At 39.9% G+C, this 25,465-nt stretch overlaps 1 protein-coding gene across 5 annotated transcripts in view; it reads left to right on the top strand.

Moving 5' to 3' along the window:
* PPARGC1A (PPARG coactivator 1 alpha) overlaps window positions 1-25,465 on the top strand; it is a 599,446-nt gene that overhangs the window by 295,437 nt on the left and 278,544 nt on the right. Inside the window, exon 2 of one of the 5 annotated variants that reach the window (XM_016154829.2) lies at window positions 19,654-19,826. The exons of 2 other annotated variants lie outside the window; for them this stretch is intronic. In XM_016154829.2, coding sequence (XP_016010315.2) covers window positions 19,758-19,826 — 69 coding nt within the window. In that variant the 5' untranslated portion in view covers window positions 19,654-19,757. Of the gene's footprint in view, window positions 1-17,492; window positions 19,827-25,465 lie in introns of those variants that run through there. 2 more of the 5 variants (XM_016154821.2, XM_016154828.2) reach the window with 2 other exon arrangements.

The following is a 25,465-nucleotide window of genomic DNA, read 5'->3' as shown; positions in this document are numbered from 1 at the left end:
CATCCATCCATCCATCCACTTTTCTATCCATTATCCATTCACCTACCCATCTACCAATCTACTGAGCATTTGAAGAATAGCTATCATTTACTAAGGACTTATTAATTGCATTGTAGGATACAGAGATAAATCAGATAAGGATTCTGCTCTAAAAGAAACCCTGATATATTTTGGAAATTAGACACATGCCCAAGTAATTGTAATTCAAGACAGAAAGTATGAATTGACCTGGGAGTTTAGATGTGGGAGAATTGGGGAAGCTTTCTGGAATAAGAGGAGATTTGAGCATTTTATATCTATCTAACACTCTTATTAAACTCAACAGTCCTTTCTGAAGCCTTCTCATTGATTCTCTCAGAAGTTATTTTGGACAGCTTTTCTCGCCTCAATTCCTGTGGCTGCCAGTGACACGTCCAGGGGTGGGGTGGCCTCTGGTTACGAGAAGAGTGGTGCTAGGGCAAGAGGTGGGTCTTGATGTTCTTTTGCTTCACTTAATGATGAGCGCATTTAAATTCGCAGATGGATTGGGTGGCTGGTTTTGATGAGATTGCTATTGGAATTATGTCACCGACGACTCCAAGTGATGCATCCAGGGCAAGATCACTACAGCAGAAACCAAGAGAAGAAATAGAAATCATCAGCCACATTAACGTGATGAACGATGATGGCGCCGATGTGGTCTTTTTTTCCTCCTCTTGGAAGCAGACAGCCCTATGCCTGGCTACATTTCTAAGACACAATGACATAAATAGCTCCTAGGTGTCCATCTACACGTGGCCCTACTTGAAGCCAGAAACCATTCAGGGCAGAAGGGCAAATGTAAGGTTTGTGGGTCCAATCCAGCCTGTGGTTATATTTTGTAAGGTGTATATAGTGTTTTAAAAATCATGAAATTTCAAGGAATGCAAATTTAGATTTGGGGCTTTTTTTAAAAAATAAAAAGATATAGAATTTTAGATCCATATTCCTGCACAGCAGTAATTGCCTGGAATTAAGAATTTCCAACTTCTTCGAACAGGGTGTGTCCTCTGCAGTTTGCCACAATGCCTACCGTTCCCTGTTGCTGTTCACTAGCTCTGCTTGGTTCGTAGGATTCCCTCAGAGTCAATAGAAACAGGAGTTTTGGTGTCCCTGACTTACACGTTTTAGTTCAGATTTAGGCAACACAGAACAGGTATAACTCTATCCATTTAGAAATTATTCTACTCTTCTTATCTTTTGAAGTCCTCAGAGAAAGCTTAGCACTATCTTCTAAAGTTTTTATTGTTTTGTTGGTTTGTTTTGTCTAGAGTCATGAATAACTTCATATTTGAATTGCTAATAGTCCTCTTTATAATGTGTTGACATTTCAGTTAGTTTTAAACGGAGTAAAACTGGGCATAGTTAATCTGGCTAAGTGTAAAGTAATATGTTCCCTCACAGCTATACTATATATGTATATAAATGAACTCTCTCCATTGGGAGCCATTTTGGAAGACAATTAACTCTTTCAAGAAGTGTCGTTAAAGAATCCCAAGGGGCTTGAAAGTGTTAACTCATTTCCCAAGTATGCAGTTCACTTCTTTGGGGCACAGCAAATTACAATCTTGGAAAATTGGGTTGAGTTATTGTGGTTGTGAGTATTGTTGTTAAATAGTAGTGATAATGGATTTATGTAGTACCTTGACACCACAGAGCTAAAAACAATTACATTTAAATATCAATTTAACTTAATGTGGAACCACGTTTTGTCTAATCATTATAGCTAATTGCCATCTTTAGAAGCAGTTTTCACAATGTTTTTATTAATGGTCTGGTAGCAAGTTAGCTGTTTATTAGTTTCTTGCTTGAAGTATCAATCACGCAGCATGAATTTGTAGGTGTCAAAATCTCTCTTTAAATGTATTTACTAGTTGATGTGTATATAGTGTATGACCTACTGAAGATTAGAAATATCAGTATGGGAACATGTCTTTGAATCAAATACATCCAGAGAATGTTCGTGAGGATAAGAGGAAGACTTTGAATAATAAAGTCGATCTAAAAAACAATGAAAAGAGAAAGTTGGCCCACCTACTCCTTCTGTCAACTAGAAACTCTTATTAACAATCTATAGGTGTTCAGTACATACCCAGAGATCAAAGAGTATTGTAATAAATAATTTTTGCAATAATCTTCCTGGAGCAATGCAAGATGTGTGATGTCAGAGTAACACCAAAAAAAGATTAAATACCTTAAATGCTTTCTCTCTTAAGCCCTTAAAAGAAGAAATGATCAAAAAGTCTAAGTCAGTGGAAAATAAACCATAACGACCAGACAGAATGATGGGCTTAAAAGTCAGAAGGCCTAGTTTTCAGGCTTGATTCTTTCACTTTTTGACTGTGGGAGCTTAAGCCAATTATTAGACATTTCTGAGCTTTTTTCAATTTCCTCTTTCTAATGAAGATAGATATAACATATATCTCACAGGGTTATTGAGAAGTTTAAGATGATTTATGTGTAGAGCTTGCATAGTGCTGAGCATATCGGAGATGCTCAATTGGGCTTGGTAAGTGTCAGGTTCCTTGTCTTTACAAGAAGAAAAACTTTTTTTGCACTTGTATGTTAGGAATTTTCCAGAAATGGCCGATTTTATTGGACCAAGTTCATGAAAATGATTTGGTTGTTCCTAGCTGTATCTCTTGCCCTGTCTGAAAATGCCTATTTGGCTATTGACACTTGGACCTTCTTGCTTATCAACCATTTTCTTTATGATTTGGTGATGCTTATTGCAAAGCTGGGACAGGAGTTGCTAGGTTTGGAGCTGAGACTTTAAGTCCTGTAGCACTAAATTAAGCAATTTAGACAGGTGTTTATTTTGTACACACAGCTCAGGCAAACTATCAGCATTTGCGTGATTCCACACTCAGGTCAACCTGTTCCCAAAAACCACGTGGTTGAGTTGCAGTGATCCCCCATTATCTGCAGGGGATGCATTCCAAGACCCCTAGTAGATGCCTGAGTCCCTGGAGAGTACCCAAAACCTACTATGTTTTTTCCTATATGTATATATATCACACCTATGATAAAGTTTAATTTATCAAATGGCACAGTAACAGATTAACAGCAATAACTAATAATAAAATAAATCAGTTATAACAATATATTGTAGTAAAAGTTATGTGAATGTGGTATTTCTCTCTCTCTCTCTCTGATAACCGCTCTGATAATTCAGGCAGTTACTAAGTGACTAATGTCCTGGGAAGGATAGAGCAGGATGATGTGAAACTTCATAACACTACTCGTAATGGCATGCAATTCAAAACTTATGAATTGTTTATTTCTGGAATTTTCCATTTAATATTTGTGGACTGTGGTTGATTGCAGGTAACTGAAACCATGAAATCTGAAGCCATGGAAAGCAAAACCATGGGTAAGGGAAGCTACTGTATTTGGAAGTGAAGCGAGGCATATGGAGCTCTTAAGTTAAAATCTGGTGTTGTTTTTGCCACACTCGGGTCATCTCCACACACAGTGTGGCCCATTGGTCTTTATACCTAAGGCTAAGTTGTGTGGTCCAGATGGGTAGGGTAGACCAGATGGCTAAGTAAGGGCACTGGCATCCAGACCAACTTGTTCAGGCTTGATGTGGTAGAGAGCAGGGCACCAGGCAAGCAAAGAAGCCCTGTGGAAAGATACAGAGTCTGGTTGCCACCTGTAAAAAGGATGGCATGCTCAGAGGGCAGAGTCGGGACCCCTGCTAGGAGATGATTTCTGTGAGCCCCTCCTCCCTTCACGCCTCACCTCCTCTCTAGGCTCCTGGGGCTTCTTTCCCTTCCTCCTCTGTGGGGATGCTGAATGCATCTGCAGCTGGAGGGGAGGATCTCTGGCTCCCTGCCACCACTTCTGAGGAGGCAGACGTAGACAAGGGAATGGAGTTTCAATGACAGGGGCTCCTTGTGCCTCGCCTCCCTGCCCCTCCTATCTTCTCCCACGTACTTGAACTTGCTCTTTCCTCCCACCCCATTGCTCATGTCTGTTGTAGAGGCCTAGAACATAAACGAGGTATGGGCTATACCTCTACTCAGCATCTATTTTCAAGGTTGATTGTGGGGATCGATAATGGAACAGTGAGTTTTAAATATGAAGTGCCATATAAATGCTAAATAGACTTGCAATTGATGGGAACTCTGGTGTTTCAGATGACATAAGGTAGGGTGGGAATGAATAGATATAAAGGCTTATTCCATAAATATCACGACAAAGTAACACATTCATTTGTTCAACAAATATTTATTGAGTGCCTGAGTGCCTCCTAGGAACCAAGCATTTTAGTAGGTACAAGAGATACAGAATGCATAATCACAAAAATCACAATAAACTCTCCACCCTGCCCAAAGAAGTTGTCCTGTTGGGGAGAGAGAGTTGATAAGCAAAGGAATAAGGAAGAGATACAGTATTACAAAATGATATTAAATGCTATGCAGAAAAAGCAGAGAAAAGGATAAAGAGTTGGGGAATGGTGACATTTTAAATAGGATGGACTAGATAATTATATTTTAATAATTAATTCTTCAAAGGAGTTTAGATTTTTCAAATTAAAAACTTATTTCAACCTAGGATAAAGAATGCCTTGTCTAGAAAAAAAAAGAATGTGTTTTCTGTTAAGCAGATATCCTTTCTAGAAATGGCATTTATAATTGCAGAGGTGTGTGTGTGTGTGTGTGTGTGTGTGTGTGTGTGTGTGTGTGTGTATGTGGTTTTTTTTACAGCTCCACAAATTTACTAATCCTTTTTCTAATTCTTTCCAGTTCTTTCAGCTTCCTCTTTCCTATCTCTTCCTCTCAACATATCCCTTCTGTTCCCTAAGTTAAATAGCATCTTGTGGCCAAAGTCGCCCCTGTGTGAACTCCTAGAAAATCAAATGCAGAGGCCCTTGAGAACTGACGGATGAGTTCCAAGCTCTCCTGGGTGTACGTGAATATGCACACAGCTGTGCCATAGTGGTCGAGAGCCTAGCTCTGGAGTTAATGTTGACATCTTGGGCAAGTTATTTGATCTTTCTGGACCTCTATTTCCTCATCTGCAGAATGGAGATAGTGATTCTTCTTTCAGAGCGCCGTGGTGTGGATTACATGAGAGAACCCAAGGAAAATGTATGACACGTTGCTTGATCTATAATATGCTCAACAGGTGTTAAGTGCTTACCTCCTGATTTCTTCCTCATTGTAATTTTTGGAAGATGATTAGAATAGTATTTTTATCTTAGACCTAGCAAGGGTCATGGAAATCATCTGGTTTAAAAGTTTGCAAATTTTTATTATTTTTTAAATCAGTAGAAGGAAGCCTATTATTTTTTTTTTTCCCCCAAGTAAAATCCAGTGCAGAACCCCAGCACGAAACGAAGCTTGTTGACACGGTGGCCAGACGCCTGGACCCTGCTCACTCGGGGTGTGCTGCTTCAGACCTCACCCTTCCCTTCTCTCCCCGTAATAGCCTGTAGGGCACTTCTGAGAAATACTGGGGTTTCTTGGGTCTTTTAGACCAATCAAAGTAGTTTATTGGAGGTGACTCTTATCTTTCCTCGAATGCTCTGTACCCTTCAATTCTCTTTGTAAATGATCAGCCAGTCTTTCCTCCTCCCTAGAAAAATTTGGGGTGGGAAACTGGCTGTTTGGATTTCTAACCCATCTATTTAATCCCATTCCCTTTTTGTATTGTATTGAATTTTCCTTTCTAAGGTCACTATCTACTTGGCAAAAGCAAGTTTGTTTTACCTCTATACAGAATCTGCAAGTGACCACCTCAGCCCTTCTGGAGCTCCATCACGCTTTGATGTTCCAGTAAGGGCTTGAGGCATCTCAATGTTTCTTAAATGATAGCTCTATGTCTCTCCCTTTCTCAGAAGCCCTCCATGGCCCCCTGTTGCCTATAGAATCAAGTACATGCTCTGTAACCAATATTCAAGAACTTTCATTTATCTGATGTAAAGCTTCTTTTTTAACCTTCAATTTTATGACTGTCTGGACCTGGTCTTGGCCAGAGAAAATAGGGTGGAGTTAGGGAAGATATAAAAGAGAAAGGACTCTCTGGACCTGATAAGATGGGCATGATTTAAAGCAGTAAAGACGGCAGCAAGAGCATGACATAAGGTGAGCAGGTGCCTTTGTCAACCCTACAAGATAGAAGTTATCTGAGATCACGGACCAATGTGTTATTCATCTTCAGATCCACCCCCAGTCTTCAACTCACAACCCAGCTCACCATAATCCTCAGTAAATGAATGCACAAAAGAAGAAATGACCCATTGAATTTGACATCTAGCTAATTTAAAAAATTTGCACAAGTTAATATAGTGTATTAATAAATGGACTAAACCCTTTGAAAAATGAAAACTAATATGGAAGTGTGCTTTTATTATCTAATTTCCTAATGTGTTTTTGTTTTATAAATGATGCAATTATGTTATTACAATGCATTTGTAATCATTAATAATTTTGTCAAAGGACAGCCAGTGTCCTGTTGGAATTATTTGTATACCTGGACTTTTTGTCATGGCTTTTCTAAGGGAAGCTGTATCAGTTATTATTAATTTATTTTCCAAATAATGCTGCCTCACAAAGCACTCTAAAATTTAGTGGCTTGAAGCAACCACTGTTTATTATTTCTCATAAGTCTAAGGGTCATCTCTGCAGTTCTGCTAGTCTAAGACCAACTCAAATGATCTCAGGTGAATTCACTCTTGTGTCTGGGGTGGCTCGTGGTTTGGCTAGGGGGCTGGCAGATAGAAGGATAACCTTGACTCTGCTCTAAGTAGTCTCAGGCTAGAGCAGATTGTTTTCTTGGTGTAAGCAGAGGAAAAAGAGAAAGCACAGAAGTGTACGAGGTCACTAGGCTCAGATCGCACACATTGTCATGTCTACCGCGTTGTACTGACAAGGCAGCCAGGATTCAAAGGATGGAGAGATAGACTCCATTTCTCCATGGCTCAGGGTGTGCATACGAGGAGGGGCAAGAACTGGGGATGTTCATCTTTGCATTTGCTCTGCCAGAGAAGATCTACATACTTCGTCAGTTTTTCTTAAGATCAAAAAGTAGACCAGGGAAGATGTGCATCACCCTAGCTTGAAAGACCACAAGCTTCCCTTTGACTTATCCACACTCAAGCTGTGCCTTGAAGGTACTCAGAGTCTCACCATTCAATCTGTCCCTGAAGCTGATTTAGTTCTTTAAAGGCTAATTCTATATTCTGTCCTTTTCCATGCCCTCTTACTTTCTTATCTTCTAACACAGGAAATGATAGATCGGTTGATTTGTTGCCATTGTGTCTATAATGAGACCAGAAAATAAAAGGCATCGGGAAGTTTGTAGAAGTAGATATATGGACAAACAAAAAGAGGTCTCTTCGGTTTGCCTTTTACTTGGTTTATTTTTTTGAGGCAAAACCTACAGGAAAGTCGAGTCTCCGGGGGATATTGTTTGGTTTAGGAAGGATCTAACTCGGTGTGTGAAGGCATCTGAGGAGGGGAAGTGAATGGAAGTGCTGATCTGGAGTATTGGAAGGCATGAAAAAGAAGGGACTGATCAATAGCTATTTTTCAAGTGCGGAGCATAATTTGTGTCAGACTGCTGAAATGACTTAGTGCTTCGTAGTTAATAGCTGTGAGCACATTCCTTTATTGCAGTACTCTCCAAAATGTTTGCCATCAACAAATCTAAAAGGCTGGGAGTGACTCACAACGTGACTAATGCACTGGTGCTTCGTGAGCCGGGGCCTCTTCTTTTCCAAAAACCTTCTCCTTGGACATCATGTCTTTGCATTTACATCTCTGCCTTGGCTGCCCCTCAAATCAGCCGCTACTCTTGCCATCTCGTTTGGACAGTACTCGCGTGCAAGTTGCCCTCCTTCCCTTTGGGGCTCTACTGGCTCCCCCACTCAGTTCTTTCTTAAACCCTAAAGAAACACCATTCTCTTGCTGTTCAAAGTCTACTTTGTGGACCGATAACACAGATACTACCCAGGGACCCCAGTCCAGACCTACCAAATCAGAGTCTGCACTTGAACAAGATCCCCAGGGGATTCTTGTGCATGCCAAAGTTTGATGAACACTGAACTATTCCACAAATGTTGATTTTTGGCCTTGTTATTTCTCTTCCCTCACTGTTAACCTCCTCAAGGCCCTTTCCCCCCTTACCTTAGATTAGAAAATGCTCCTCAACTTTTCACTAACCTCTGTATGAGGGGTTTCAAAGTATGGCGGGCTGATATGGATTGAAGTAAAGTCCCATTAAAAGGTATGTACTTTTTCAGGGTTGAGGGATTGTTTTGGTCATTGGAAATTCCTCTATAAACTGGTATGAGCCACAAAGAAGTCTGACACTTACACAGCGAAGACCATGTTCTCTTAGCCTTATTGTCCCCTAATGTTAATCAAGAATTTCTGCCACAAGAGTGGCGTGTAGGTAGAGGCATCTTAGAGATATGATCCGATTTAAAGAGCTCCCACTTGAGTGAGTCATACCCATTCACGGAGCGTTTTTTATGAACCACGTGCCACACTCTGAACCAAGTGTTCTATGTCCATGATATGTTTTAATAGCACATCAGCCCAATGGAGTGTGAGCCCCATTTTACAGATGATGAAACTGAGGCTCAGGGGAGGCACGTAAATTGCCCAAAGTTGCACACAGCTGGTGAACTGCAGGATTTGAAAGAGACTATATTCTTAAGTTTTATGTGATCTCTCCAACTGGAAATTCTTTCCTTTGATTATAAAGGCTTGTTCCTCCAGGTTTACCAGGCATATGTTTTGAGAGGAGGCATTACGCTAAGCTAATTCCTGACCTCCTTCCACGCCTGGGCTCGGGTGTTTTGAATTCCTCATCCCCATTCTTGTCTCCATTGTCTGTTTCAAAGCCCACCTCCAGCATGAGGTCCATTCTGACACCTTCCAACAAGCTGCCACCTCTCTCTTCTTTGAATTCCGTTACCTGTGGTTGTCCAGCAGCCTTATGTACTTGTGGAATTATCTGGCACCTTCTCTAACAAGGACATTCCATCTTTTCTCCTCTCTGCATCCTTTGCCCTGCCTGGCATTGTGCCCGGCACATCACACATAACACATATGTGTTCAGCGAATCGAACCTGAGCTGATTTCTCTCTGAGAGGGACCTTGGGAATGTCAGGACTCCAGCTGGAGAAAACATTGTTAACAGAGGAGAATTTTTCTACACACACTATTTCACACTTTTTGCCAAGGGCCAACCCAGATTTCTCTTAAACTCCAGTCTACAATGAGCCGAGGCTGAGGGAATGATGGGTAAGGAAACAGAGTATGTTATAAAGCCTCAATAGCCACCCTGACTGGGCCTCTAAGGAAATGGGGAGCCCATTTGACTGCTTTTGCTCCTTAAAAATCTCAACCAGAAAGAAAGCGGAAAACATTTAAAACTTCCTCTTGGAAAGCTATGCTGCCTTTGATTTTTCAGAATGTCTTCAAGTGATTTGGGTCTATTTTTAATACCCGTGAGACATGATGTTGTAAGGAGAGCTAAATATAGGGGCCACGTCCCCGTTTCTTTTATTCATTGGCCTTAATCTTCCTTAGGAGGAAAGGAAAACGCACACAGCATTTCACCACTGAGTTGTGACGTTTGCCCTGATGGGCTCTGCTGAAAGGAAATTCATAAATACTGTGTCGGAAATACAGATAATGAATAGATTCTTTTTGGAGAAAACGTTAAGTGGGAGTTTATGTTAAACCTCCTCTGTCTGCTGAAGACTTCGAGATAGTTCCCTTCCCTCAGGGTCCTTTGGGGACAGCAGTCAGCCTGTGTTACTAGAGCAAGCTTCAGCACCCTACCCTCGGAATCCAGAAGAGCAGGACACTCAGCCAAAAATAACACACGGCATCAGAGCAGCAGCTATAATTCTGGTTCATTATAAACTTACGAGGCTGCCACTGCATTTTTTTTTTTTTTTTAAAGAAGGCATTAAGTGCATGTTAAAAGCAAACAACTTTGTGAGTACCCATTGGACCAGAAGGAGAGACTAGGGCTTCTTGCAACAGCTGTAAGCCTGAGGGATCTGTGCTGGATGGTTCTGCTTTCTCTGTTTTTTATGTGTTTTTCATGCCTTTGCATTTTCCGCACACCTTCAGGACCCATCATTTCCATTTATCTTGAGTGGATCCCCATATTATCAGCATCTGGGATGTGGCTTGGGAAGTCCTCGGGGTGAGTCTTCAATCTAGTGCCGATACCATTACCGCCTTTAGTCGTGGAGGCTGACGAAGAAAGCAAGGCAGTGGGGAGTGTGGCTAACAGAATGGGCTCTACCATCCCTCCTTTGGTCCTGGCTCTGCTCCTTGAAAGCCATGAGAACTTTAGAAAGTTATTCAACTTTCCAGTGCTTCAGTTTCCTCATCTGTAAAAGAGTGATCATGATAATACCTAATAGAATTGTTTGAAAGAATGAAGTGCCTGGCATGTAGTAGGTACTCAACATCCTTTAACCTCTAAGTCACCATTGTAACCAGGGGTGGGCCAATGAATCTTCTAGAGCTGTGACTTGATTCAAGCCCCTGGATTCATATATATTTAATAGCTTTTAACAATCATCTGCAGGATGGTCTTGGCTTACTTTGGTTTCTAAATCTGTTTGCAGTTCTGATTCCCAGCGTTGGGTTAGGTAGGGTGGCAGCCTCAGCTTTAGATGAGAAGTTGCATCCGCAAGTGTCATATCTATGCTCCGTGTGGTCTGCCTCTGGGAGAAGAGGTCTTCCCCTCTCTGCCTCCTCTGCCATTCCTCAGTAAATAAGAGCAGCCCACAACCCCTCTGAGGTAGAGATCTGCAGCTGGAAACATTGGAGGATGTCTTCCAACGAGGTCAAAACCCAGAGGTCCTCAATAGTGCTCTTTCTGCCCAAGTTCAAAAACTATAGTCCCCACCTACTCCCTAAACCTTCCCAAAGCAGCCGCATTTTATAATCTCTGCCTGTGTGTACTTCTGTTCTTCTGTCTTTAAGGAAGGCAGCTCTCCAAAGGGAGATCGCTTTGTTAACTGCCACTCAAAAGACTGTTAACATCTCTGCTGACCTCTGGTTGGCCTGGCTCTGAAGGGAACCTTTGGAGAAACAGCCTCGGGGCTCTTAGGTCAGAAGGACATTTGTCTCCCAGTTTCTCTATTTATACAAATCATTGACTGGAATCTATCAGAGTAGAGTTTGTCTGTGTGGATCTCGGTATCTTGTAGGCATCTATGGATATTTGGATTTGGAAATGAGTCTAAAAAGAAAAAAAGAATTCAGAGCTCAGAGTACCATGAGGTATTATTAATGATGCTGCTTACATTTCTGTAGAAACATTTCAGAAAGTATTTTATTTTAAAACACGGCCACCAAAAACCTTAAAGCTTGACTTTATGCTAAAGGTTGGAGTAGGGACTCGATGCCGCTTTTCTCTGAGGATGCCGCAACTTGAGAGAAACTTCTGGAGGTGAGCCTTGTGGGCACAGGAGGTTGGAACGGGGTGGATCCTTGGGGATAGAGTAAGTCCCTCTCCATAGCTCAGATGTTACTTGAGGCTGACATGGTTTGCTGACCTGGTGGTTATCTCCCTCATAGCATGGTGAGGGCTTGCATCTCTCAATCACTTCTCAGTCACTAGTACCCAGCACCATTCTTAGCACAAGGTAGGTGTTTAATTCATGCATTTAGAATCCATGAGCAAAAAAAAAAAAAAAAAAAATGATGTAAAAACACCACTTTGCATCTGTTTACTAATGAAGAAAGACGTATATCTTGATTTCTGTTACAGAACTTGATTTATTTCTGATGTCAGTTTAGGACTCAGAAAAACATTTGATTTTTAATTCTGACATTTGGTTGTCTATACATTTATGGTTTATTTGATAGCTCTAGTAGGCACATTTGAAATCTAAAATGAAGTGATTTAAATAAATTGTAGAATTTGTCTCCCTACCCCTACTTCCTACACCCTGAAACTGTTAAGCAAATATATGCTCGGTTTCATGGTTGCTAGGTTAATGCATGGTCTGCATCTGTAAATTGGAGGATTTTTTTTTTGTTGTAGAGCCTTAAAAAATTATGACTGTTCAGACAGAAGCTAGAAAGTGTGAATTTAGCTCTTATTTTGTGGTTCCTGTCATGATGCTTTCTTGGAAAAAATAAATGAACAGCCATGTTCGTCGCAAGTAGCCTTACCTTTAAATTATGTATATATTTTTGTGGTTTTAAGCCAGATGCTTGATGTTACTTTAACTTGGTTTTCATGGTTTACTTTATTTTAGTTTGTAAAGATTATTCATCACTCATTTAATTCTAAGGTTATCTATTGATTCTTTTCTCCTCATTTGGTATTTTCTGACATTTTGTGGCACTCAGTATTGATTTATACAAAATCAGTCATCTGAATGTTCATAGGAGGTGCCGTTCACTTGTCATCAGCTGCTTTTCTGAACTAGTAAGTGGAATAGTTATGTACGTAGAGGTTGTTGGGTGGTTTAGGGGTAGGATAAGTGTCCTGCCCTTCACGAATACTGGATTATGTTTATAGAAATCCTTATATAATTTCGTAAGTGAAATCACTGAGAAGGTTCTCCAGAGGAAGCATTATGCAGTTTCTTGGTGGGGGGCTCAATTTTTTCTTGTGATGTTTATCAAGTCATTCTGTTCCTAGGCCACTTTAAATCTATACTCTAATATGATGATGATGGTGATGATGATGATGATGATGATAATAAATAGGTTGCTAGTCAAATAGACTTTTAAGGTAAGTCTCCCTAGCCCATTGTATCTTAAACTTAATGAATCTGCCTCATTACAATACTAGTGAAATTCCGTAGATCTGGAGTGGGGCCTGAGATTCTGCATTTCTAAAAAGCTCCTAGGTGATGCTGGTCTGTATAGTTTGAATGACAAGTCCTTAGCCTACCTCCTAACCACATTCCCATCCTAATATGCTCTGTTTTTGAAATCCTCGAACTGTATCTGAGGTTCCCCTTGCATTAAGAGATTGGGATTTAGAGTAAAGAAAGAAAAGATGGACCCCGCTCCCACACCAATTTATATTTTATAACAGGAATGACAACCTAGGTATGTGTTACGAGTGTGTGAAGCAATTAGATCATTTTTAAATAATCTTCAGTCGAAAGAATTTGATGATTGGTAAAGTCAATTTTCATGAGTTTTTGAATTTCTATTTTCTAAATTTATTTGTGCCTGAGGGACTCGGGCAACCTCTTACCCCTTCCCCTCTAAGCTTTTCTCCTCTTTGGAGGTTCTTCTTGTCCTCATCATTATTCCTTACCTGGTCGTAAAGAGTTTTCCTTTCCAAGTCAAACTGGGAAATAACCGTGACAATGTTATGAAATAAAGTTTTAGGTTCCTCCTCCTAGGAGTATTTGCAATTTTATAGACAGTGACTGAAAAGTTTTCAAAACCAAAAGATATGACTGGTGGAATTTTAGCCCCATGACAGTCTACTGGAGGATTTTTTGGGGGGAGGGGTTGGGGGTGTGGGGGGGGGGAGCAGAGGGAAAGATGTCTCCAGCTTACCCTATAACTAATTTCTCATTCCTGTTACTCATAATATCTACCTTTCCACTCTAGTCATTTGTCCATTGGTTATTATTTCTGGGGGCTTATGACTTCGGATGGCCTTTAAAATAAATTCTTAATGAAAATATTTTTTGATTCATCTCTGCTGTGCTTAACATTCGCCAAGGCAATGCTCTGTGTCTCTTGGCTCCCTCGATGTCCAAGATATCACAAAGTCAGGAACAGTATATAAACCTACTGGAAGGAGAAATATTATTTTTATATTGAATTGGGAAGGATGATATATGGAATGTCTTCACCTGGTTGGACTTAGATTTGATTCTTCTCAAATCAGCGACAGATTCATATGTAGAGAAAAATTGAGGTTTTCATCTGTATGTTTTTTTTTTTATTACATTATTTTGCTTCAGGCTCAAACATATCAAAGTAATTCAGACACTGTGGATGACATCATCTGATTTTCATCAATACATGTCTACTAAATCCTTCCGATTGTAGGCAGTAGGTATTATTATGTGGTTACTGGAAGACATGGTAATGCCATGCAGTAATTAATTGGAGTCTATGTAGCTCAGATTTATACAACATTTAATGTTTATAGTTATAGCCAGGATGTTTCTTGTGTAGTGATATAAGCAGATGTAGGTATTGAAATGGATTCTGTCTCTTGGTTTGAAAATTTGAATCTATTACTTTCTATCTCTGCTCATTACATGTAGGTTAAGAAGTCCTCCTGGTTTACCATTTTCTTTTATTTTTATCATAGAAGCCATCTTATTCTACACAACTGAAAATGGTTGTTTACTGATTAATCACGTAAGTTGATTAAGTTAGGGGATCATAGATCATGTACATACACGAAACATTTGACTTTTGCTTAAAATCCACAATTTATTCACCACTATTTTGCTGTGGACCCAAGGCCTTTGTTCTAAGTAGAGTTCACAGAGTGGAATTCTGGAGTCTTTTTGTGTGTGTGTGTGTAAATTGTATCCCTAAAGGAATCTCACAAATTTCAGTTTCAGTTTTTTTCAAGTGAATTAAGAACTTAAAAACAGTGACCTGTGTAGAGAATCTGTATAGATTTTAATGATCCCTACCCCTACAACAGTAATTTTTTTTTATAAAACAATTTTTCTTATTGGGTCTTTCCAAAGCATTTGACTAGTTTGATAAAAGGAACAACTCCCTTTCCATTGAAACTTATGTTTTATAGAAATGCTATCTAATTAAATTATGTAATTACATAACTGGGTAAATAAGATTAGGAACAGATACAAGTGAATCATGGTAAGTATAAAACTCAGCTACCTGAAAGTGTATGAGTGTATGAGGAAGTATTCTACCAGCCACAGTGTTCTACTGGCCACAGTCCTGTGTCTGTCACTGTAGTTCAGCTTAGATATTTTACAGGGGGAATGGTTAGCATTCATTATTCCAGCGAAACTGTGAACTGGGAGGAAAATCCAATTTTTTTTTCCTTTCTGAAATATGACTATAACACCCGAGTTCATCTTTTTCAAATTTATCACTTTCATGACAGTTGTTGTTGTTGGTTGGTTTGTTTGTTTTTGTTTTGTTAGAGTTCATATACAGACATCACTGGCGTTGTGGATTTGATACATTATTATAGTTTTTTGTGAAGCAAATGTCTGAAGATAAACACTTTACCATTAGCTTCCAATAAAAAACAGCAAAAACAGAAGTAAAAGTTTGTGAGACTATCTCTTGGAAAATTTCATTGAGAATGGATTTAAAGTGAAGATGTATAATATGAGGGGAGGTAGGAACTCATAAAAATTCTAGCCCAGGTGTTAAGCGAAAGTGTGTTCAAAATCCTACTATTGGGTAAAAGACCATCACATTTCTTCATGCCTGGGGACTCCTTGGCTCTGTACTTATTTTCATCAATGTCCCCCCGCCCCCTCCACCCCAAGTTTTCTTTCATTTTCTCCTCTAGACTGAATATCTTTCTCTAATAGAACAGGTTAAAGCGTTGCAGTCTACTGTCACAGAGCACTGTGGATTGCCTGGTTTAATTCACTTGGGAGACTTTATTTTCTAGCTTTCTGATTCTTAAAATGAAGCAATAGCATGGTTTTATTATATAAGTTAAAGGAATTTTCCTTAAAACCAAGTGAGGGCTAAGAAGTGATACACACTGTATAGATTTTTCCTTTTTAATTTTTACATATAACTTTTCCATGAGGAAAATGTTGCAAATTCGAAAACACTTTCTACTTCTTATAAGTCAGCATATTCTTAATAAGCTGCTCGTCTCAAGGGAAAAGTAGTGATTTGCTGGTAATCCTTGGCATTCCATGGCTGAAGGATGTGTCACTCCAATCTTCGCCTTCATCTTCACATGACGTTCTCCCTGTGTGTGTCTGCCTTTCTGTTCACTTTTCTTCTTTTTATAAGGACACCGGTCATATCGGATTAAGACCCACCTAGTGACTTTGGCTCAGCTTCGTTACTTTGTGAAGACCTTTTGTCCAAATAAGGCCACATTCTGAAGTACTAGGGGTAGGCCTCTGGGAGGACAGAATTCAATTCAAAACACAGAACATAGTTATTAGCACTTGCATTTGAAAATCATTAAAAAAAAAAAAAAAAAAAAAAGTTTTCTTGGTGGTGTCTCAGGACAGGTCTCTGCCTTGAAATGTCAGTGCTGATCTGGCCAGAGTGTTAGCCATGCTTTCCTTATACTTGATTTTCATAGTTGAATCTTCCGTTAATGAAAACATTTAATGAAGGTAGAGAAACCAAACTAATTCCTTTTTGATTGCTTGTTTTAAGAATAGTGAATAAAAGCTATGCTACTTAATAAGCTCCTGTATTCACGTATGTTCTCGTTATGTTTACATTTTGGAGACACGTACTTCATTTTATCAGTTGTGAATTCATTCTGAGCTACATTTATGATTTGATGCTTCATTTTGCTTTCATTAATTTCCTTGCTAAGTGATAAATAGCATTAAAGTCATGCTATTCTGAGTTTGCATTCTGAGACAGAATGATGCTGCATTATTGAACACTTTCACCCTTTCTTTTTAAAATTCATATTCCTACATCATCTATGGAAATTGCCACACTTAATGCATTCAGTTATGAGTGGGAAAAACCCAGGCTGTGAGAGGAGGAAATAGTGGAATATATGGGACATGGGTAGAACAAACTGGGTTTGTAATAGAAACTACTTAAAATAATATTTCAGACTTACCCCACGCTTGCGATAAGTGTTCTAGTTATTCTTATATCTCTGTATAGTGAGGACTGTGTATTGGTCAGGGTAAGCTAGGTTATACTAACGGAACAAACAATCCTGGAAGTTTATTTCTTGTTCACATCATGTCTGTTGTTGGTCCAGGTGAGTCTGTTACCCAGGCAACTGTTCTCCCTGCGTTGGCTCAGCATTTTAGTCTGCTTTGATGTTAAGGCACTTCTTATCAACACATGCTTTGCAATCACTGCGGTTAGGGGAGAAGTAGGCTGAGAGTCAAGTGCCTGAGATTAAGGCCTCCCCCTCAGAAGGTTATACCTATCTTTTTTCTTATATTTCATTGGTCAAAACAAGTCATAGTTATGCCCAATTTTAAAGGGTTTAAGGAAATGCAATCTTGCTCTGTTTTCTAGGGTAGAGGGGAACCGGATATTCATGAACAATAATATGCCTGAGACAACAAATATTTCCCTTTTACAGATGTGCAAACTAGGATTCAAAGAGGTCAGGTAACCTTCCCTGGGAGCATAAAGCTAGGTGATAACAGGGCTGTGAATCAAACCTCTGTCTGATGTTGGAAACTATATTCAGTCACTTTGGGTACTGCTTTCCTCAGGAGCTGATTCAACTACCTTGCAGGTAGTGTGCCTCAAATGGTAAAAGCAATTGCTCTCAGTTTTTTTTTTTTTTTTTTTTTTAATGAAATCCTGTTGATAAGGATTTAGAGGAGATGGAGGAAATCAGATGATTGATGAGTCTTCCATTGAGTCTGATCTCTAGAAAAATTTCCTGGACCCTTGCTCTACTGGCCTTTCTCTCATGGAGAAGCATCTGAATATTCTCAGTAAAAGTGAGTGGCCAAGCAAGTAAAGAAAGAATTTTACATTTATCTGCTTTGCTAGGGTGAAGCGGAAGGTTTAGTCTTAGGATTATTAAAAGGATAATAATGGCAAGTTAGATTTATATGGCAATTTGTAGTCTATAAAATATATTCCTGTACAGTCTGAAGATAAGAATAAACTTATGTGTACTCATGGGCTGTGATGCCATGTCATTGAGTTGTGATTGTCAAAACAGTCATCGGGACCTGAGGCTGCTTCAGTGGAAAGGCACTAACTAGCATGCGGTAGGGATCAAGAACACAAGCCTTGGAGTCACATCCGGGCTAACTCCTGGCACACCACCTAGGCAAATGTCTTTGTTCCTTTTGGATTCTTTATCTGTGAATCAGTAGCATAATGATGACTTCATGGGATGTTTTCAAAAGATGAATGAGGTAAGGTTAATAAAGCACTTAACTCAGTGCCGGGTGCCTAGGTTCATGCTCAGCAAATGCTGACTGCTCTGATTATTATTATGGTGATTGTTTTTGTGAGGATTTTTAAAATAAGGCATGTGGTTATTAGGCTCTTTGTGCAGTGGTAAATCATAGCAAGAATATTATAATTGCTTCTGGAATATTATAATCACTATCGCTTCAGACAGTGGAATATATTCTGAGAATGGCATCCCAGATGGAGAAATTACTTGACATCGTCTTACATGGTTTGCTGAAGGAACTAGCAAGGTATAATACAGACAAAAGACACTTTTGCAGAGGCTCGAGGGTGTGGGCCATTAGTGTCTTTGGATCTCTGAAGGGTTATTCTACAGAATAAGCCTCAGTCTTATTCCTTATGGAATTAAGAAATAGTGGTAGGGAGAAGGATATTAGTTCATTTTGAGACCAGGCTATCAGCCATGGAACAGGATAGTCATGGGTGGTAGTGAGTTTCCTGTCATTGGTGGTATGAGCGTTGTTTGTGGGGACTGGCAAGGTTATGGGGATTTAAGCATTAGCTGAGTGATTAGAGAAAGACTAAATGATAATATTGAGTTCTGTGATTCTAATTCTGGGCACTCAACAGAATTATCCAGAGAGGTTTTTAAAACTGTACCAGCGTGTTGGGCCCAGCCCTCGACCAATTAAATCAGAATCTCTGGGGATGAAGCCGCGGCAGCAGTGTTTTTACAAAGCTCCCCGATTTTACTCTGCTCTACTGGGCAGTCGAGTTTGAGAACCACTGTCCTAACTGAAAAGGAGGTGTCGTGACAGGAGCCCCTAGCTGCATGTTTTTAAACTACAAGTAATCGACACTGAACAGCAGGCGAGGGGATTATTCCATGTAAAAAATAGTAGTGAAATAAGAGTTCGGTCGAGTTTGGTTTGGCTGAGCCCCAGCTTCTGAGGAATCCACCAAACTGAAGCCTCTGATTGTTTTAGATAATGATTTGGGAAAAGGGTTGAGGATCCATGGTTAGGTTGAAATGCCTGTCACAGATCATCTCATGGGTGGGGGGAACCAGGGACCGTCGATGCTCAGGATTCAACTACAGGAATGAGACTATTTTCACCCCCAAGGAGCTTGCTATTATTCATGTTTACTGGCTGCTGAGTGATTCATACAGTGTTGGGGGAGATATGTTCAAGGGAAAAGTGCGACTTCTATGTAAAGCAGCTTATTTCTTCCAGGATACTCCAGCCCACTGATGCAGCCTTGCAGAAAAATGCAAATTCTGGTGTGTGTGTGTGTGTGTGTGTGTGTGTGTGTGTGTGTGTGTGTGTTGGGATGAAGAGAAGACAGATCACACGTAGAAATGTATATTTCTAGGGCATAGAGCATGCCTTCACTTCCCTCCTCTGACCTTTACACCAGAAGCATAAGAATGACCCATTGTCCGCTGGCTCTGGAGCCTGGTCGTTCCTAATCTCTGGATGCTCAGTGGCTGAGCTGGTCTCCCACCTGGCCAGTTGGCAGCTGTCAGGGTTGCCCATGTATCCCAAATATGTTCCCGTGTGGCTTCTTCCTGCCCGATCCCTCATCCTCTGGCATGGCATTTTCTCCATGACAGTCTGCCCCTGAGCTGCCTTCGCTGCTGCTTTGGTAGAGGCTTGCAACGAAAGAGATTAACAGCCACTGGACTGGCGAATCCAGTTTGTGCAAGCAGCATCAGCAATGGATGAGACCTCCCCCAGGCTGGAAGAAGACTGGAAAAAAGGACTTCAGCGAGAAGCAAGCTGGCAGGTAAGTGATGTCCTCAGCTCCAGATGGATCCAAATCTCTCTCGCAACTCTTTTAACCCAAGTGTAGGTAATTCGCATCAATCTGTTTGCAGAAATGCATTATCTGCAGGCACATCCATTTGGGAAAAGTCATCCTTAGTTTCTCTTTCTTCATAAACCATGCAAATAAGGCTCCAGATGAATTAACTCTAGATTCTTGAGCAAGCTAATATGGTTTTACAAATCTATAGATGTTGCTAAATTCATACTTTCATAATAAAGGACCTTGAATTAACAAGTTGCAGGTGTATATCAAAGGAAACATGCAGATTTGGTTTGTGTGAGTATAAGTTCATTGCAGTATAAAAATTTAATACAACACCTGTCATCAGACTTTCTTTATGGTGTTGTAGTAGCTTGGAATAAGGGGCTTGGTTTTAACCTATTTTAATGAGGTGGCCATTCTTTTAATGCAGTTTACGTGCCTTTCTTATTTATGCTGAACTCATAATAGGTAGAAGCTCTGTGGTATGCAGAGAGTTCAAGCTAAAGGATTCATTCTGGTGTAGAGGCAGTTTTCATTAAAATATGCAAAGCAGTAATGTTTATACGTTACAATACCTATTTCAAATTAGCAAAATTATATGCTCCTGTCTCGTAAGCTGCCAACTGAAATCCCTTCCTAAATCCTGTTGAATGGCTTTGATTACTCTTCTTCACATTACACATTACACACCTCTGATGCATATTTTTACGCATCCACTCCATTGCTATTTAATTAGACAACAATATTGAAGAGCGATGCCAGAGCTTTTTTTTTTTTTAATGCTGTTGCCTTATGGAAAAAAGAACGCTTCCGTGCACGAAGCATTTCTTATGGGTGGTGTTGGATAAAGTGATCTTCTGTGATCTTCCATTTTGTCCACAGCAGAGTTTTCTATAAAAATGGTGATTCGGAATGAGTCGATTTTCAACATCAATATTTAAAAATAATTCTCTTTTTTTTTATATAAAAAGAAAGAAAATTTTCATAAGATTTCTCCTTCGCAATAGAAATTTCAGCAAAATATAGCACTGATATTGACAGGTATGTTCTGTTCTAAGCAGTGTGATGATGTTAATGAAGGAGGCTTAGAAAAAAATCCTCCAGCCTGTCATGAAATTGAAGTCCTTTCACTTTGAGTGGGAGTATTATTTAGGCAGCAGGAAGGAATACAAAATAAATAGCTACGTGCTGCTTTGAGGATGTTATGTGGTCGGTCTCCAAGGGTTCTAAACAAATATTCAGATCTTTTATGATTGGTTGATGTGACTTTTTGGATTTTTGTCTTTTGTTTCTATGTTTTCCTTTAGAAAGTTGGTATCGTATGTGTATTCTTTATTCCTAAGGAAGATAAAGGGAGGAAGGATGTGAGGTGATGACTCAGATATCTCAGTGAACATACGTTTACACTACAAATATGAAATCCAAATGTTTGTGTAAAAAAGTATGCATCCCATGAAGCTTTTAGCTTGATGATTTTCCCGAAAGCAGATAATGAAGATGTGATCCTGTACAGCTGGTCAACTTCTGTCATTGCCACTGTGATAAACAAAGCTCTCCTTATAGCTAGTAGAAGTAGAGGTGTAAAAGGGCCATTCCAGTCTCTTATCTGGTCTCCCTGACTTTTGGTAACACACGGCACTGGGTGGATTGGATGTCATAAGGTATCAGCTCCAGCTTCACCTGCTTCTGGCCCTTTGGCCCTCTGTGCAGTCTGTCTGCCGTCCCCACTCTTCAGTCACCTGTACTGCCATGCTGGGTCCCCACATGCCCAGAGTCACCCCATTTCGAGCTGATGCTCAAGCTGTCCCTAATGGAGGAAGTTAAATCTAATAGCACAGGATGCAAGATCTTTGTCATGAGAGTGACTTCTTTTAGCCATTCATGGTAGTGATAAAGTTGGAGGAAGCTTTAAAACAAATTTTGATTGATGCTCGTGCTTTGATTTAGCCAAGTACTACATTTCTCATTGAAACAGATCCAATACTTTCCTACCTACTATCGACTAATCACAGTGCCAGGGGTTTTGTGTGTGTGTGTGTAAATACACACACACACACACACGCGCGCACACACACACACACGTACACACACACACACACACACACACGTGCCAGTCTTTTTTAAAAGCCTAGAAGGTAGATCTGATTACCCCCCACTTTATAGACGAAGAAATTAAGAGTCAAGGAGTTTACATAACCTATCCAAAGCTATTTCATATTCAAGTCCAGGCCTGTTTGACTCCAGTGCCTATGTTCTTCCTATTTTGGTTGCTGTGCCATCTGAATTAAATTTTATCTCATTTTTTATCTTATGGAATAGTAGCTTATGAGCAGCTGTGACGTGGGCAGGCAGGAAGCAAGAGGAAGAAAGGGAAAAGCATGTCGATCTTCTAATGGCATAATCAATCTCTGAATCATTAAGACTTTAATAAAATGTTTTTTAATAGTTTATTTTTTAACCCTTATTCTATATCAGTCACTAAGCTACATTTCTAATTCTTTTAAGTACTCTGACAGACAGATACGATTTATTCCTATAATACGTATAGGGAAACTGAGGCCATAGGTATTAGGGAATTGCCCAAGGACACATAGTTACTCAGAAACTGAAAAAGGATGAGATCCCACTTGGACTGGCCCTGAAGCTTGTATTCTTATATAAGGCTGCCTCTGAGAGTGTAAGTTCAAATTATATTTTGAGTATACGTATTTTAACTATCTCATCTCACAATGATGTGATGAGTTTGGTCCTTAAGAAGTTCTCCTGATATTATTTTTTAAAAAATGAATACATTCAGAGTTGAGCAAAGATGCCTTACTCGCTTCTTCAAAATGTATTTTAATTGGATGCTGTTTGCCTTAAATGAACCAGCTTACCCATTGGAAATGGAATTGAAATGAACTAGACAAAATTTCGAAAATCAGCTACAAACCTATACTGGAAAACTGACATCAACTGTGTCAAAGTTAATGCTCCTGCCTTGCATAGCCCACCTCAGCTCCGGGAGAAGCTCAGGAACGGAGAGGGCGGTGGCTTCTGCCATCAGCTAACCAACCAGGCCACTGGCAAACTTACTTAAGGCAACGCCTTTGCTTCTTTACTTGTAAAGGAAGGTGATTACACTTGAGTGAGGTCCTGGAGGGAAGATGGGAGGAGACTTGATAGTGTTTCATTGTTCTGGGCAATTGTCAGTTGAAAGACACAGAGGGCCAAATGACTCATTTCTGGATCATGTTTTTACTTTGGGTTGGTTCCCTTTAAAACAGCCGATGTAATTGCAGTGTGGCCATCGTGAACTAGTCTATCAATATCGCCTGTCTGTGCCTATCTCCACTACAAGAAGATGAATCCCTCAAGGATAGAGATGGACTTTGTCTTTGTGTCTCTGTACTTAGTACTGGGCCCGACCTTTGATGATGTTTGCCTAACTGAAGAAAATGGCGAATGTGATCAGGAAGAATGCTGAGATGTGATCTGGCCCTCACTTTACACTTGAAGAACCAAGGCTGAGGGAGGCTAGGTGATTGCCCTGACACCCAGGCTCTACTGCTTCACTGATAGGGACATGCTGTGGTTGAGACAGATTGAACTGCGTCTTGTACATGTCTCTGGGTTCAGTGAGTCTCCTACGATTATTAGACTAACTCAGTTTGTTAAGGTGGCGCAGGCCAGCCTTACAGCTCCCAACAGAGGCTGCGCACCGTGAAGGAAGCTCCTAGCAAGGCCGGCCCATTTCCTAGCCAGTCTGAGCCCAGCAGGCTCTTCTGTATGGGAGATGGTAGTCCTGAAAACTAGAAGGGAAGGGCTGCTTGTCCTAGATGTGTGACCTCAGGCAAGTCTCTCACATTTCTGAGCTGTTTCCTCCTCTGCAAGCTGAAAAACAAAGTACCCGCCTTCAAAGTAAAAATTTAGCGAATTAATGTGTGTTTGAAAGAAATTTTTCTTATGTAAAGCATGTTACAAGTATACGACTTTATTTCTATTAACTGAAAGGAAAGCAAAATTGTATGTTTGAAATAATACCAAATATAAAATTAGTTTCGTGTGTTCTCTACCTTCTCTTCCAATTCCATTATTATTTTGTGTTTCAGTTTCTATATGAGGAGGAAAATAAATAGGTTCGATGTTGTTTCCTACTCTCGGGAAAGGATTCTTTTTTTCATGTTTTAAGCACCTTAACACTGAGGTCAATGGAATAGTGGTTCATATTTTGCGTTTACTCAAAATATGTGAATATTTTGTGAAATATGTGAATATGTGAAAATCTGCTTCAAGATACTAATATCAACTGTCAAATGAGGAAATCGGTGATGATGGCTCAAGTCAGCACGTGAGGATGCAGCCAGTCCATTATGTCAGGGGTATGATGGACCCAGCAAGAAATGGTCTGAATGTAGAAGCCGTAAGATTTTAGGTTTGTTGGAAAATAAATTTCATTTTTTTCTTCTATTCTTACATTGCTGTCACAACAGTATGTTTGAAAAGACCCCCTTTCTTGCTGTGATTTTTATTGTTGTCTTTTAAATTATGTGGGACTCATTCATTCATTCATTCACAAAGGAAGGTAAACTGTTTGATGTATTTCTTAGATACAAATATCACAGGTTTATAAGGCTAGAAGAGACCTGAGGATGACATGTCATTGTTCCTTTTCACCCTCAATGATCCTCACTCAGAGCAGAAGGAAGTCCAAAAGGCTGAAGCCAGATGACCTTATATAGCTTCTCTCTATTATGCATTCCTAGGCCTAACAAACAATTCGTAGGCTAAGGAAATTCTTCCTGGTGGTGGATTTAAACCGTGCCTGTTGCAGCTGAGGACAAGTTCCACTCCTTCATTCTCCCTGGAGGTGGAGAAAAACAGCTCAGTCACTGTCCTCAGGAATCAGCCATCCTGGCCTTGAAGATCATAATGAAAGCAGTCCTCAGCTTTTGCTTCTCAAGGCTGAGCAACCTAAATCCTTCAGTATAATTCTTCATTTCCACCTTCTTGAATTTCTCTGAACCTTCTCCAAGTCTTCTCATTACGCTTAACTTCTATAACCTAGCATTTTTCAAGAGGCTCTAGCTAGGGCTAACCAGTAGTGATCAACTGCTTATTTATTTCATCATCTAATACACATTTATTAAGCTTGACATTTTAAACAGTAGAATACTGGGCGAAGCCCTGAGTGTACAATGATAAATAAAAATAGCATAATGTAGCACTTAAGAGACTAGTTCATATCCTGGATCACTGCTTACCAGCTGTATGACCCTGCATTTTACTTAAACTATTTAAGTCTCAGTTCCCTCATGGGAAAAATTAAATCATAATAATACCTATCTCATAGGGTTGTTATGAGGATTAAATGGATAAATACATGTAATACACTTGGAATAGTGGTTGACACATAGTTATAGTCATGTAACTGTTAAATAAAATAAAAATTAAATAAGATGCAGACCCTCCCCTTGAATTGTACTCACTCTACTTGGAAGGATAAACCAATAAATAAACAACTAATTACAACTCAGTCTGTGTAGTGCTCTAGTGGCCGTCTGAGCATATGGGTTGGAAATTCAGGGGACTAAGAGGAATTATATCCCAGGGTATCAGGAATGTCTTCATGGATC

This window comes from Rousettus aegyptiacus, unplaced genomic scaffold (genome assembly GCF_014176215.1).
Source record: "Rousettus aegyptiacus isolate mRouAeg1 unplaced genomic scaffold, mRouAeg1.p scaffold_m13_p_10, whole genome shotgun sequence".
In the NCBI taxonomy this organism is placed as follows: Eukaryota; Metazoa; Chordata; class Mammalia; order Chiroptera; family Pteropodidae; genus Rousettus; species Rousettus aegyptiacus.
Note: the sequence above shows the minus strand (reverse complement) of the source record. Positions and strands in the feature narration are given on the sequence as shown.